Source organism: Argopecten irradians, chromosome 14 (assembly GCF_041381155.1).
Source record: "Argopecten irradians isolate NY chromosome 14, Ai_NY, whole genome shotgun sequence".
Lineage (NCBI taxonomy): Eukaryota > Metazoa > Mollusca > Bivalvia > Pectinida > Pectinidae > Argopecten > Argopecten irradians.
Genome location: NC_091147.1, coordinates 7386406 through 7404113, shown reverse-complemented (window position 1 = coordinate 7404113; position 17708 = coordinate 7386406). Strand labels below are relative to the sequence as shown.

Below are 17708 nucleotides of genomic sequence, written 5' to 3'. Positions count from 1 at the left end.
CGGGAAAGATAGGGGAAAGATATACTATTCTTATTACACTTGGATAATTAGAAACAAAGAAATCGATCTTCAGAAAAATCCATGAACTTGAAAAGCATACACTTAATTTCCCAATGGAACCTGGAAAAGATGCTGATAGAAAATGAAAAACATGGCACCGAAAAATATAGCTATTGTGTGTGAAGTCAACTGTCATATTTAAAAACGTTTAGTCAATTTCATAGACAATTTATGATATGGATTTACATTGTAGAGGCATATGTTTTGCCTGGGTCCATTAACTTCTATAAAACTAAAGTATAACTAATGACTGAAGTTTGTATGACAACCAACAATACTGTAAACACTAGTACTTTCTTTATTTTAATAAGAACGAAAATCGAAACTGTGTTCCGGTAACATATGCGTAAGCAAAAGTGCACACAGAGACTAATGACCTGCATTTATGGATGGGTTAAAATATTTTCGTACTTCCGGTTTAACCTGTTCCGGTTTGTGCGCTGTTCCGGTACTGCTCTCCGCAGTGAATATATTTAACTAATTCAAATGCATTAACAGGAGTAATTAAACTTTTTTTAAAACAATAATAATAACACTTTTGAAAAACAAAAGCTAAGGAATGCAGTCAAAACATTAGACTGGATTACCTACAGTAGTTTTTCTACTCTCCGCCAGGCTTCGCTCCGAAATACAAATTATTACATTGTCTTTATACACGCAGCCTAGCGGAGAGAATTGGTACTCAGGCAGGTAATCCAGTCCATCAAAATATCCACTAAGCGAAGATGAACACAAAGAATCATGACGTCACATCACATCAATAAATGGCGCGAAATCATTTGATTCGCATACTCGGAACTCAGACCTGTGGCACTGCATGGACACAGAAAATTAACGTTCAAATCTGAATCATTGAGTTCTGTTTAAATTAAAACTTTTATTATAGCATAAAGTATTATATCATATACTACATCAGGTTATGTCGAGAGCTACCGTGCTGCATTATCGTTGGTGTATTTATTTGCCTTATTCTTCAGCCCATGGACAATTATGTGTTTGAATATTACAGAGTTATCTGTCCTTGCGGGTAGGTATTGATAATGACGTCATGTATTTTCGAGCATAGCGTCTTTTCTGAGAAAACGACGTGAATTGCGCTCACAAAATTATGAAGTAACAATTGATATCTACCGACAAGGGAGCTAACTCTGTAATATGCAAATATTGAATATCTGTATGCATAATATTTTCTCTTCCTAAATGTCATTCGTCGCCTCAGTTTTGAGCATGTATTGTACTTATGCGATGGATTTTCCTACTCCGCCCTCACCAGGAGAAAATAAGTCCATAATTCCCATTAGTACGTTTCCATATATTTTACGGGCAATTCTTATTCTGAATATATCCTAAATCAAACACATCCCCACAAAATATATCGTGCAATGATTTTGACTTATAGATTTATTCAAATCAAAACGTTATTGTAATTTTATTAAAATCACACATACTTTTTTTGTATATACAAGTTTTAAAGTGTACAACACCAAAAATTCATTGTATTTGACAAAGAAAGCACCATTATGAAACCACAAACCATGCTTAATTTATAGTGTTAGACTTCTGTACATGTTTCTGTATGTGAGAATGGACACGTGGTTTTCTTCACTTCGGAAACGTGATTTGTCATCAGGTCCCCGTGACTGTGCTTGGCACTACACCGTCTGGTAAAGAATATCTCAATGAAGTTATGACGAAATTTGTCACCAAACACCAAATACACTATAATATTCACTGAAAAACTGAGGTAATACAATATCAAAAATATCTTCTGAAAAACCACCTCTGCCACTGTAAAGCAAAAAACTGTAGAAGATGTAAAGTATAAATATTTCATCGCCATTTGAATTCGGATCACGTGACTAGGTAAAGTGAGCGCTATAAAAACGAATGATACCGAGAACAAGAGTCTGGTCACTCTACTCTGAGGGGACGATGGACGGCGGTCGTGGCCATTCTGCCGTTTTCCTTTGAGCCGTGCCTGACGGTGAAGTAACTGTAGTATACTGTAGATAATTGGGACCATCAGAACAATGATCATCAGCATTGGGACGATCAGTGTTATCACCGTATCTGAGTAGGTCACAATCTGATTGATCTTATCGTAAACGGTGTGACGAGCACACACCTTACTGCCGTCTGTCCCTACGTCTATCCCAGTCGTCCATAATGGGAAATTATAGAGAATAAGGGCAATTACTACAAATCCTATTATGACGGCTTTAGCTGTGCGTGCTGTGCAATGCTGGTTGACCCTAAACGGGTGACAGATCCGTATATAGTTTTCTACAGTCACCATAACCACAAACCACACAGATAGGAATCCACAAATGTAAGTGAGAAATATAACGACTTGACATATCCCATTAATGTTGAAGATGTTGATGCCTAAATCTGTAAGACAGACTATAAACAGAGTGATTAGAAATCCTGTGTCCGATAATGAGCGTCCAGCGAGATAAAGACTGCATGAAATTTTCCTTTGGGATTTACTCAAAAACACAACAGTTGCTAATATGTTCCCGATCACCCCAAGCACACATATAACCGGCGTTATATTTTTCTGTATCAGCGTGGCGACCTTGGTGGCACCGTCAGGCTCAAAGCACAATGAGTGTGGCGTGAAGTTATAATTGTCTACTGAAGCGTTGCCCAGGATGGCTTCGCTGTAACTTTCCATTTTTGTCTGAGTAATGCTGCTCCTCTCGTTCTCCTTCAGCACAACACTGTTAGTCTAGGTGCATCTGTCAATAGATATGAAATCATGTTAGATTAATGTTTATAACACATTACCAAACCAGCTTACTAGTAAATACGTTGTTTATTCATTCTCGTCCGTTTGATTTTGTAACGAGACTTTTGGCGTGTTTACTTGTTTGCTAACGGCATGGTCGCGTGCTATGATTATATTTGAAAGGATATTTAATGGAAGTATGTTCCTAGCCAGGACCAGAATGTGACAAATATCCTAATACGGAATGAGTTTTTGGAAATAATGATCTGACAAACTAATACAGAAAATCTCATTTTGTGAACTTAAGTTCATCTCACTGCGCGTCATAGCTCTAACCGCGTAAGTGAAATTTCTATGATAGGAAACCGGTAAGATTAAATTTGGATAGCCTTTCTCTTATTGACAACTAGTCGCATAGCAACGATGTCATAACATCAGAAAAGTTAATGATTTTTATTACTGAATACCGTTAGCAAAATACTTGTCAACAGCCACAGAAAGGTAGGAAATAGGCTGGATAGGAAAAAAGAAATCATGACCAATTGTTTATCATTGCACTTCTGAATATACCATCATAATTTCCTTAAATGCTAAAATGTTTTGATATGCTCTGTTGTTTCATAATTTGTTGTAAAGTTGTAATATTCATCTACATTAATTTGCTATGGATTATCGCACGAACACTAGATAATGGACATTACTCGACTCGGATAGCAAACATAAACCTGAGGATTAGCCGAGTAACTGGAAGATCAAGACAAATATAAAATGTGCAACCTTTTTCACACTTACAATTCAATAACCAACTTTATGATTGTATTTTAACCAGTCAGTTTACATAAATCATAGTCCTGTGATAGTTGTTTTCCTCAATTTTCCCGATGATTATAATGAAATGTAGAACAAAGCGATTTCTTATTCAGGTACAGATGCAACTGATTGACAGAACTTTACATATGCAGCAAGGTTTGCTTCATCTTCCAAGAAGGAAGATATTACAATGTGACTGTGTAGCCTTAGGCATCCAATTGGTAAAAACACATGTTCTCCAATACAGCGATGATATTGGAATATATTGTAAGTTGTGAAATGTGATGATTTGAACATGTCATTCCTGAGACTTTCTCCTATAAAACACAATCAGAGCATTTTATCTATATTTGCCAGTCCCCGACCTAACTGGAATAGTTCGAATGCGACTTATTATAGTGAGTGTATTGTACAGTATGAATTAAGTAATCAGAATGTAGTCGATTGAATGATAATGCGTCATTGTCTATTTACAGTTATGGTCACATAGGGTTGTTCACTGGGCGTAGTGTCCCACCAGCAGCTAAGGTCATTTACGGACGATCTATGGCGCCCTTCCCTACATGCATTGCTTTAGTATTGGAAGACTGGTATTGCCTATTGTGTCCCCCTGTGAGAGTGGAAATTTGGTCATTTTGTAGCGCGATTGAAATAAAGCATATTGTCACAGAAACCAAACAGTATGTCCTCCAGCCGATTACATTACACAGATACACAGACAGCGAAAATAAACGCAGTCTTTTCTTTCCCCTAATGCTTAAAGTTAAGCAGGAGCATAGGTTAACAGTTTTACAGAATACGATGTGTGTTTGGCCAGGGAACATATAATTTCTTCTCTGGAGAAATATATTCAGCAGAAAGCGAAACTTAGTTGGTTTTTACGGCATTGCAATTTGAACAGATGAATAACAGGAATAGTTCCGAGGTCCCACCTACAGGTACGTATTTATACGTTATGATGGTACCGACAAAAACATACGGTGAAGTTAGTAGTATTCAATACGATTGTAAAAGATGAGATAAAAAATGATGACAACAAGGGCGGAAATATCCTAACTACTGATTTAGAACAAGTTAATCCTTCATCGAATATGTCAACGTATATAGTAAAGCAATTTTGTTTCTAAATTTCCTAAAACGGAACATATGGAATATTATATATGAATACTACAAAAAATGAAACTGTCGAGAAAACTGAAAATATGCATTAAATCTGAAACTGTGTCGTATTCAAGTAACTTGATAATTCTACAATATTATCATGCTATATTGAATATACTTAATATGATGTTTGAAGGAACTCTTCATTGAATGTTTTACCCGCATAAACAAATCAAAATAGTACATCACACTGTAATAATTCTACAACACTTAATTTAATGAAAGGTGTTGACAAAATCGCAAGGCACGTGTGGCTATCCGATTAGTCGGTACAATGTGTACGCTTAATCTATACCCGAGCCGCAAAGTACAAATCTACTCCACTGGTACGGGCTCGGGATACAAAATATGTACAGCAGGGCTTGGGCTATACGATCAGTTGCACAGGACTATCAAGAACCATACTATTTTTAGCATTTTAAAATGCGTAGCTTGTGTGCAGGTCACAGCAATCGCGTAACGGGTTTTTTTCGACATAAACTAAATTGTCCTCTTGAAAATTATCCTATAACATAATATTTAGTATTATCGTTTTACGCTCACGCATTAGGACTACATGGCAGCACATTTTTGCTACGGGCAATGCAATATTTTCCCCAATATAAAATTAATGACTCCATTTGATCGGCTGTTGATATGTTCATGTAAAAACACTGAAGCGGCATTATTACTTCGAAGATTTTTAACTATCACTCGCTCCAGTTACACTTAGCTGTCGGCCATAAATTGGTTATTTTATCTTTTTAAGTTCTTATTCTAGATTCTATCCCTACGTCATCAGTGTGAAACCATGGAAACTTATTGATATCGGTAAATCAATATATCCGTATACAGGCACCACCATCTGAACTGCTCTTGATTTCGTCAATTTAGTATGCTATTGGGAGACATCATCCCGGGATTCCGGAAAAGTAGCCAGCTTGTCACTCTAATTGGCATAGTAGATGTAATGTGTCAAATACCCGTGTCATACCAGAGAATACGGACCGGAAATGTAACTCAGCGTAAGTATGTCATTATTTGAACAGTGACGACTGTAGTAAAATAAAGCCAATTGCGTGAGTACAGAATCGCCGAGGTGTAATCGGTACTGTCATATACTGTATGTCTGTGATCTGATTTATATGACCTGTAGGGAGGGCGGTAGGATTGGATCTACTGCTCGTAACCTCCCAAAACATACCAAATTGCACACACTGCAATGGTTTGCGCACACAGGATGCCGTGGTCATACGACCCTCGCAGTTAATATGACGTTATTCTCACTGCGCTGTCTATTCCGCGATCTGCCGTAGTATGTAAATCGGGACCTGATGTCAGTTTAAAGACACTCTATGAGGTATGTTGTTTGACGTACGCGTGTTTGGCAGTAAGTAAGATTAAAAAAAAAAGAAAAAAAAACAAAACTTAACATTACTACAGAGAGTAATATGCAGAAACATAGAACTATCAGATAACAACACATTCCTACTTGGGAGGTCATTCCTAAATTACTGTACGCAGGTTAAAACATATAGACAGCCAAAACATCGCTGATTTGTTTACAGATATGTCACATTTCATATTACAAGGACAATCACTAACAGTAATCACTACGTGGTTCTAGAGTATAGGAAAAGTTGGTTTGGATTTGGAAATGTAAAGTCACATCAAAGTTGTTTATTCCTGGTTTGCCGATGCAATATCAGTATGCTGTAAGATCCTTAGCGAAGCCAAATGTTTTGATATCACATTTAATTCATACGATGTGGCTCCATAGAAGTTTCATTCTTCACACGAATACTGTTTTTAATGATTAGGTGTGCCTACTACTGGTACGAAGATATAAACTTCAATATTTAATTTTTTTGATAATCACGAAACTTGAAAAATAGGGGCAGCTGTTCTTCTTTAAAACACGAAAACAAAAAACTGTTGCTGGTACTGATGATAACATTTATAGTGTATTAACACAGCATGTGCCCCACAGCAATCTACAAACACTTTGTCTAACTATTCAATTCTGGAGCCGCCGCAAGTTAATGTCATGCAATAACTGAAAAGTCAAGTTTCACATCAATAATAACAAAATTTAGGAAACTGTCTGCATCATTGTGGCGTAAATGAGTATTCAGATAAACCGTGGCAAGTCATCTCTCAATACACGCACATATACTACAATGTACAAAACACCTATTACTGAAGCAAAGAGAGTAATTATTTCGGTGAAATATTAATGCTATTTTTTCAAAACACAAGTGTTATTCTCTATTTAATCAATCAAATACTTGGTATGATTATGATAATAACGTCTTTCAAACACATTTGTCATTGAAAGCTATTGGCGAATTATTGATCTTTGTTCTCACCATGACATAATTATAAACAAGTTTTGATTCATTGTCTTAATATTAAATAGTAATACTAAGGGGGAAACGCCAGTAAAGATTATAGCAAAATCATTCCATCATATCGACTGTAATTGAAATACATTGTTTATCATATCTGACTTGATACGTCAGTGAAAAAGGCTTATCAAATGAGAAAGAGGCAATTTTATACCTGGTAAAATGTTATTTCCGAGTAGATGGTCAATACAAAAGGAATAGGGCAACAGGCATGCTGATATTAGCCGTTAACTACACGGATAACAGTACATAAGTTGTATTACATTGATGAAAATGGCAAAACAATTAGGGAAAGTATCAAAAGTTGAAAAAAATCACGAAATTATTGTCACACATCACAGAAGTGTTAACAATGTCATAACATATCAATTAATGTTCACAGTATCTTAATGAATAGATTTAAAATGCTCTCAGTGTCCATGACATCATATATAAAGCGTCTTGAATGAAAATATTGACTATTATATCCATAGAGGTAAGTATCGATAGATTGGGGAATGTTTATATCTAGTGCATGAATAGAGTTACATAGACGCGTTCCTTGATTATTGTAGAAAGGACAATAGAAGAAATAATGATAACTTTAAATTGTAAAACCACACAGACAGACAGGACTATCTCTTAAATGAGAGTTAAATAAATCAAAATTTATATTACTAACAGAATTTCTCAACTGACATTATGTAATATTTGTCTTTCGCCAGAATATTTAAATGCTTCCGAACATCTTAGTAAATAACCGACAATAACATATCGTCAGCATTCCTCTTTTCATTTCACGTCCAGATGACATAGAGGGAAACGGACAGGACGGAGAGTTCCATTCTGACATATAAATGAATTTATATAATATATAAATAAGTGTTGTGTATATATTTTGTTTGTGTGTTTCGAAAGCGTAGGAGAACGTTTGTTTCAATAATAGTTTTGTTTTGTTTTTCATTTAACAGGTTTGAATATCGCTTAGAATTGCTTTGCGAGGAAACTTTCTGGTTTATATGTTCTTGCGATCAGTATATATTACCTGCAAAATTGTAGCTTTAAAGATTTCTAAATAAAAAATTATGTATTCTTCGGGCCAAAAGCATAGCAGCCCGCCTAGGTATATTCGTTCTTGGTTGATATTCGTACTGTGTTTTTTCATATGGGCTTTTATCATATCAATATCGGTACCTCCACAGTTTTGGAATACCGAGACGGCACCAAATTACACACTACCATTAAGTATATATTTTGTGTAAAGGCAACTTCCTTTTAGGGTTTGGGCGTTCACCCTTGCCAGGAAGACTCTAGGTTACATCCCCTGGTTAAGACTTGGTCTAATGTTCGTTTCACATCGTTGCTAATTAATCTATTCATGTATATGTTGCTATTCGATGTTCAAATTGACTGTTTCCGATGACGTTATATCGTATACCGGTTCTGCAGGGAGTGAGCACGCGATGACACGAACACGATGTTTTGTAATATAAGAGTTCTTGTTACCGTTCATATGTTTAATTTGATGAGATACTATAAAATAAACCCCAAATAATCAGCAAATTAAAACTGTTTATCACAATCCAGCCAGTTGCACTGTTATGCTTCATTGTTTTATTCTGTTCGTGAATTTGTCATCGTCGCGGGATAGGTCGAAGTGACAACCATTGGTTGTACAATGTATAATCTCGAAGTTTACAATGTGTGTGTGTGTGTGTGTGTGTGTGTGTGTGTGTATGTGTTTTTTTTTTGTTTGTTTTTTTTTTAAATCAACGCCCTATCAATAGCTAGGGTTGGATCTACCGGTATACGTATATATGTCCAGCCGAAACCACTTCCTTCTCCGATTTTTAAATGTATTCCTATCAACTATATTCGTGCATTAATACTTGTTTGCATCTATGTAATTTTCGCACCATAGTATTGGGAAGTTCCATGGTCCACACATAAACATTAACAATTGCTTTATAAATCGCCCTAGAGTCGTTTGTTATTCAAATTCAATATTTCCAAAAAACAATGAGTGTGAAGGTATTAATTCATTCATTCTTTATTTCCTCTGAAAGTGATACAATAACTGTCCAATAAATTCGAAGAGAGAGAATGGAAAACTTTCAATACATTACTTTATCGCAAAACAAAATAATAACTAAAGTTAGAACTTATCCTCAGCCGCGAATATACCTGATTCAGGAAAAGTAATGTACATTTTCCTGATATTGTAACTCATTGTCATAATTACCAAAAAATGTGCTTGCTATTAAACAATTAAACAAACAAACACGCCAAAAAGTAGTCAATTATTTGCCAAATTGTCTTTTAATGCTTGTTTATGAGAAGTTTGTATATCACATCTCTATAGAATTAAGTTTGATCAACAGTAAACGGGATGTTCTGAACATAATTACAGACCACGTGTTAAAGTGATCGTCGGTGACGGTCACAAGACCTCCAGAGGACATAAGCACTAACGAAGACTTCCTGATTGGATTCGTAAAGACACCCAACACTGAGATTAATTTGTGAAAATAGCAAGAACTGCCAGAAAAGCCAATTAACACATTTATCAAGTAGCATAGTAATCATCGTTATTCGAAACTAAAAAAAAAAAACATTCTTAACTTGCATCATAGAATGATGTGGTGGTGGGTTAGTGCCATACATGTAATCACATTTGGTTAAGGCCAGATTTTATTATGAAACCATTCAAACCAGGTATAGCAATTAGTCACATGTGAAATTGCGTCCGCACATTATCACTGCGTGTCTTTGTTCCCGATATATCAGAGATCGATTATCAAGGACTCATCAAAGAACATCTTATTACACAAAACGTGGCCCTATTAACGACACGGGGAAATGTTCTTCTCCCTTCTGTACTGTGGACAGGACGTCACTAAATAGGAAACTTATGATGACTGTGGACAGGACGTCACTAAATATGGAACTTAGATGACTGAGTGGACAGGACGTCACTAGAATATGGAAACTTTGACGATGACCGTGGACAGGACGTCACTAAATATGGAAACTTATGATGACTGTGGACAGGACGTCACTAAATATGGAAACTTATGATGACTGTGGACAGGACGTCACTAAATATGGAAACTTACGATGACTGTGGACAGGACGTCACTAAATATGGAAACTTACGATGACTGTGGACAGGACGTCACTAAATATGGAAACTTACGAAAATGGTGAAAATGCGAAAAACATGTTTTGTTTGTTAATAAGTTAGTTAATTACTTTAAATTAAAACATAGATTCCAGTGAAGTAAGATTTAAGATAATCCACAGGGGTGATACATGTAGTATATGACTATATGTATTGGCTTTATATCAATAGATACCATTGCATTGTTGCTGACAATATCGTCTATGAACATGTCAAAAGTGTACCTTTTCACATCATACTTAGTTTGGTTGTTAAATTTACGTCCTATTAACAGCCAGGGCAATTTAATGACGCGCATGATTTGATGGTGGGGGAAAACCGGAGTACCCAAAGGAAAACTATCTACAAGTGATTGGTACATATCAACTGCCCCACATTGGATTCGAACTCGCGACAGAGAGGTGAAGGGTTTGTGGTAATATGTCGGAACATCTTAACCATTCTGCCACCGTGGCCCCACGTATTACACACTGGTAAGAATTATCGAACATCGACAGGATATTGAAACAACATTTAAGAACATATAAAATGATCGCTGCGTATACATATGTATAACACAAATGGAAGCGAATTAATCATCAAATAAAAGCTAGCGACAAATTGAAATATTACTGTCATCTTTGTGACTAGCCTACACCTCTCCTGTAGAAGAAAGGACTAATAACTTACCATGACGCCTACCATGGTGTCCTGGAAATAGCTTTATAGATGTCAATGATTAATTTATATAGGTCCAACACATAACTTGTCTCTCCGTCTATCAGTCACATGAAAGCCGTAATCTATATTTCTTATTATTAGGTAGGAAACCCAGTTTACAATTTCAGTTTTCTAAAGGTGTCTTTTTATCTGATCTTTTAACCGAGATCAATTTCTAGTCATCTTCACACACCAACAACACCTATAAAGAAGCCATTGATAGAAGCCGTAAGGTATTCACTCGTTACACTCTCCAATAGATTCAGCTGATGAGCGCCGTATTTGTGCCGAATGACTGACATTTGCTTCCCTACCCAAGATGACGCACAAACGTTTTTGTTTTTTTGTTTTTGTTTTTTTTTTTGTTTTTTTTTGTGCGGGATCTCCTTTATAATTGGTATATTTCAGCCATCATATTAGACTACAAAACAAGAAATATATCCAATTTATCCTCACAACATTAGAAACAGAATTATGATACAAGTTTTAATACAAAATGTTTCTGTCTTATGGTGCCACGTGTACCGAGACATGGGAATCTATGTACAATCTCTTGTCATATCTTGTCATGTATAAAACAAATTTACATGTTCGTTGTGTAAGAAATGACTTTTCGTAGATCCAAGTATTTATTTATCAAACATTTAAGAGTTACACTGGTTATATATCGTTACTACATAAACAGAACACCCACTCACCCAACAGCAATGGAGAAGTGGCAATGCACTGTGACTCAAACGTGTCAAACAAAGGGCGTGTTTACCACACACTTTTATTTCTAATTAAATGTAAGTTGTGATACTTGTTCGGCGCAAAACAACGGTCCTTATTAACAAAAATGTCCTTCAATGTAGGAGTCGGACCGCCGAGGGACATTGAGATCTGTACTTCAGGTGGTGGAGATGTAGACGTGCTGGGTACCCATTGACTATCTCGGTGAAAAAGCGTATCAATGTATGGCTACGGCGGTCTAGCAGAGTGCGTCACTACATTATATATGTAGTCATCATGTTGACATCAGGCAGTTTGCAATTAGGTAGAAAGCCATTACCTGTCATCATCTCTAAACGATCCATCAATATATTGGTACTACATAGATACCTACACCATTGAACGAATATACGTACCCGGCTTACTATAAAGAATCTACTTGTCGGCCGGCGACACCATTATCTGTGTAAAAAATTTTGAGCTACGATATTGCAGCTACCTAGACGAATGACGCATGCATAATTGATAGGTCTGGAGCATATTGAACTCCTCACAAAAACACCGAACCGTTCGCTAGATCAAAACGTATATTTTCTTCTTTTTTATTACTGCAATAGCCGTGTGCAGTTGGTTATTGCAGAAACGTACACATTTCTTGTGTGCATCGACGTACTATTTATTTTTTCCCTAAAAATTGGCACTTTATAATAGTTAAATATGTTTTCTCCAACTCTGAGGAAGATCTTGTTATTACTCTGCAGAGGATGCACTAATACCGGACGCTGACACAGGAACGTGATTTATAACGATTACGCCACATTTTTTCTGTAGTTGATTTCAATTCGAATTCCATTTGATTGTTGGCTGGTTATTTAGATTAACATCCTACCAAAGGCATGCTGGGAACAAACACATCGCATCCGGTCACATGATATCCACAACGAGAAAACCGGTCGCTGCACCTCTTTTGCTGAGATATAAGCGGGAACAGAAATCATTGGATTGTATGACAGTATTAGGATGCAATGAATATCATTTTTCAATAAAGGGCTTTCAAGAGGTCACCCTTATTGTGTTAATAACAAGGACAACAACTTTTTTATAATTACTTTCTGGGAATAGTTCTTTCTGGGAACAGTTATGATTTAAGTGATCCAATATTCTGTAAATAATGTCTTCTTATACTCTAATCCGTCTTTGCATATTACATAGTTAGCTCCCTTGCCGGTAGCTAGGTATCCATTATATTATGACGACATTAATACATGCGCGCAATTCAAGTCGCTTTCTCCGAAATTTATGACGTAACGCTCGCAAACACATGACGTCATAATCAATACCTACCCACAAGTGCAGATACTTCTGTAATGTGCAAATGCAGAATAACAGTTGTTACAAGACTTTCCAACCATAATGAATGAGTACATACGCACTCGGCATAAAGAGAGTGGCATGACTTGTTTCCTCTATAATATCCTCATTACGCCGTCAAAACAATCAACACTTCTCGCTAGTGTACATGATGTTTCCTTCTATTTTCGTTTTCACTTTTAACGAGTTTGTTTTTAACTACCAAGACTGCACTGTGGATATTTTCTTAAAACAAATCAAGTAAAATAGTACTGTATCGATAGCTCGTTTCGTTATGTTAACATACATGTACTACTGATAAACAGCGCCATGACTCAACTGATGCGCTATTTAGAAAACTGCCTTTCACGTTAGAGGAGTTAAGATTGTCCCAGCTACCATCAATACATCATCGTAAAAGGCGACAAAATTAATGATCATATGTCTATTTTTCCGAACTGATTTTCGTCCTCTTGCCGAGATACACTATAGTCTGTTGGTAGCTTCGGCGCCTGTTTAGCGCTCAGCATAAAGGATGTGGGACGACTGGTTTGCCTGTTGTTAGTGTTATGTGACTAGATGTGTTGCTTGGTGTCTTTGGCGATACCTCAGTGACATAGCACTATAAAAAGAGCAATAACCATATATTACTCGAGGACACAACACGAGGCCACAGCCTTCCGAAACATACAGACATATACACACCGCAGCAGTCCTTAAAACTATATGTGCCATACCTGGGCGAAATTTCTGTTATTTTTTTCTTCAGTAAGCTATTGAGAACTATGAGGTTAGATGAATGAAGATGTGAAAATCATTAAAATGCACCGACAAACATATACAGTACTTAGAAACGTTAGTTACATGATGTACGACACAGAATGTATACACTATAAAGTTGATGTTTTAATGCATTATGTACGTTTAGATGAAAAAATATCTGCAGACAACACTTTGCAATTACTAATAGTAGTGTATAAATGTGCGATGAAATTGTAGACCACAACTTGACTTTAGGGTCTGACCGTATGTACTCCTTTCCCTGCACTGTAGATATAATTATAACAATTTTTGGCAAAATTTACCTCTCATTTGTACTTGTAAAATTTAAACCAATGTGATTATCAAAATATTGAAAATTTTCCGTGGCAAATAAAATTTAAAGCTCGCCTTGCTTGTTTCCTAAGTATGAAAAATATAGTACTTTTAAATGACTCTGGGTGTTAATAGGATGTCAACTTTGTTAAAAAAAAAGAAAGAAAAAGAAGAACAACACAAATAAGTCTCTCATAACATAGAGATTTACAGATACCACGGAAAGGTATGCGCGTTTTCAGTGCACTGTAACCGGGTGGTGGCATCGTTCCATGTCACTGGTGGCAGTAGGACAAAAGTGTTACTCAGGCAACTTTTTGTAACGATATTTTGAACAACAAAGATGTAAATAACGTTTAAAGTGCACAAAATTACCTATATTTTGAAAATAAATTTCGAAGAAGTATTCAAATGTGCTCTGGAAGGACAAACAATTCTTTTGGCAGACATTAAACCATTAATCAATGTTATCGTAAAAGTTCCATGAAAAAACAAATCGAAAGTATCAGGAAAACATACGTCGATTTCTCACATTTGCATAGTTCTCTACATGCCAGTCCTACACCCACATTTTAATTCAAAATCGGATAACAAACAGGGATAAACTCGTATCAAATTGATAGCTTTAGTCAGTCTTAAGGAACAACACCTTTTTATCACAAGATAGTCATTTTTTAAACATAGACATGTTTGTGTATTTCGTTGTAGGAAAACCGCTTGATGCGAACGGATCTCTGACATATGACATGATGTGGAGGGCGAAGATAATTATCGGGGTCCGTTCCTGATCAATAGCATTAATTGCCAATAACGGACGATCGTGTGTGCTAGGATCACTTACCACATCATTACCAGGTGCCTAGTATAGCAATTATCCACCAATTGGGGAGAAGTAATCATTTCGTTATTATTGCCTGAGAGGACCGATGCCAACAGTTCAAGTATCTCAGTGACTAGTTGTCGCTTGTATCACATCTGTGTCAGATAGCGTTTTTATATTCTCACAAAGAGTAACGAGAATCCAAACGTTAATTCGATATAGAATTAATCAAACAGATTAAATGTGGCACATGTCTGTCTATATTCTAACTCTCTCTGTCAACTATTCTATATTCTAACTTGTCTATATTCTAACTATGTCATATTCTATGTCATATTCTAACTATGTCAATATCTAACTGTCATATTCTAACTATGTCATATTCTAACTTGTCTATAACTATGTCAATATTCTAACTCTGTCTATATTCTAACTATGTCAATATTCTAACTATGTCTATATTCTAACTATGTCTATATTCTAACTCTGTCTATATTCTAACTCTGTCAATATTCTAACTCTGTCTATATTCTAACTCTGTCAATATTCTAACTCTGTCTATATTCTAACTCTGTCTATATTCTAACTCTGTCTATATTCTAACTCTGTCTATATTCTAACTCTGTCTATATTCTAACTCTGTCTATATTCTAACTCTGTCTATATTCTAACTCTGTCTATATTCTAACTCTGTCTATATTCTAACTCTGTCTATATTCTAACTCTGTCTATATTCTAACTCTGTCTATATTCTAACTTTGTCTATATTCTAACTCTGTCTATATTCTAACTATGTCTATATTCTAACTATGTCTATATTCTAACTCTGTCTATATTCTAACTCTGTCTATATTCTAACTATGTCTATATTCTAACTCTGTCTATATTCTAACTCTGTCTATATTCTAACTCTGTCTATATTCTAACTCTGTCTATATTCTAACTCTGTCTATATTCTAACTCTAACTCTGTCTATATTCTAACTCTGTCTATATTCTAACTCTGTCTATATTCTAACTCTGTCTATATTCTAACTCTGTCTATATTCTAACTCTAACTCTGTCTATATTCTAACTCTGTCTATATTCTAACTCTGTCTATATTCTAACTCTGTCTATATTCTAACTCTGTCTATATTCTAACTCTAACTCTGTCTATATTCTAACTCTGTCTATATTCTAACTCTGTCTATATTCTAACTCTGTCTATATTCTAACTCTGTCTATATTCTAACTCTGTCTATATTCAAACTATGTCTATATTCTAACTCTGTCTATATTCTAACTATGTCTATATTCTAACTCTGTCTATATTCTAACTATGTCTAATATTCTAACTCTGTCTATATTCTAACTATGTCTATATTCTAACTTGTCTAATTTAACTCTGTCTATATTCTAACTCTGTCATATTCTAACTCTGTCTATATTCTAACTCTGTCTATATTCTAACTATGTCTATATTCTAACTCTGTCTATATTCTAACTCTGTCTATATTCTAACTATGTCTATATACTATATTCTAACTATGTCTATATTCTAACTCTGTCTATATTCTAACTCTGTCTATATTCTAACTATGTCTATATTCTAACTCTGTCTATATTCTAACTCTGTCTATATTCTAACTCTGTCTATATTCTAACTCTGTCTATATTCTAACTCTGTCTATATTCTAACTCTGTCTATATTCTAACTCTGTCTATATTCTAACTCTGTCAATATTCTAACTCTGTCTATATTCTAACTCTGTCTATATTCTAACTCTAACTCTGTCTATATTCTAACTCTGTCTATATTCTAACTCTGTCTATATTCTAACTCTGTCTATATTCTAACTATGTCAATATTCTAACTCTGTCTATATTCTAACTCTGTCTATATTCTAACTCTGTCTATATTCTAACTCTGTCAATATTCTAACTCTGTCTATATTCTAACTCTGTCTATATTCTAACTCTGTCTATATTCTAACTCTAACTCTGTCTATATTCTAACTCTGTCTATATTCTAACTCTGTCTATATTCTAACTCTGTCTATATTCTAACTCTGTCTATATTCTAACTCTGTCAATATTCTAACTCTGTCTATATTCTAACTCTGTCTATATTCTAACTCTGTCTATATTCTAACTCTGTCTATATTCTAACTCTGTCTATATTCTAACTCTGTCTATATTCTAACTATGTCTATATTCTAACTCTGTCTATATTCTAACTCTGTCTATATTCTAACTCTGTCTATATTCTAACTCTGTCTATATTCTAACTCTGTCTATATTCTAACTCTGTCTATATTCTAACTCTGTCTATATTCTAACTCTGTCTATATTCTAACTCTGTCTATATTCTAACTCTGTCTATATTCTAACTCTGTCTATATTCTAACTCTGTCTATATTCTAACTCTGTCTATATTCTAACTCTGTCTATATTCTAACTCTAACTCTGTCTATATTCTAACTATGTCTATATTCTAACTCTGTCTATATTCTAACTATGTCTATATTCTAACTCTGTCTATATTCTAACTCTGTCTATATTCTAACTCTGTCTATATTCTAACTCTGTCTATATTCTAACTCTAACTCTGTCTATATTCTAACTATGTCTATATTCTAACTATGTCAATATTCTAACTCTGTCTATATTCTAACTCTGTCTATATTCTAACTATGTCTATATTCTAACTCTGTCTATATTCTAACTATGTCAATATTCTAAC

The 17708-nt window shown here is 35.1% G+C and overlaps 1 protein-coding gene across 1 annotated transcript in view; it reads right to left on the bottom strand.

Moving 5' to 3' along the window:
- Positions 1–987: 987 nt before the first annotated feature.
- LOC138307736 (FMRFamide receptor-like) overlaps positions 988–17708 on the bottom strand; it is a 49519-nt gene continuing 32798 nt past the window's right edge. The window contains exon 2 of the mRNA XM_069248592.1: positions 988–2801. Coding sequence (XP_069104693.1) covers positions 1613–2737 — 1125 coding nt within the window. The 5' untranslated portion in view covers positions 2738–2801 and the 3' untranslated portion in view covers positions 988–1612. The remainder of the gene's footprint in view (positions 2802–17708) is intronic.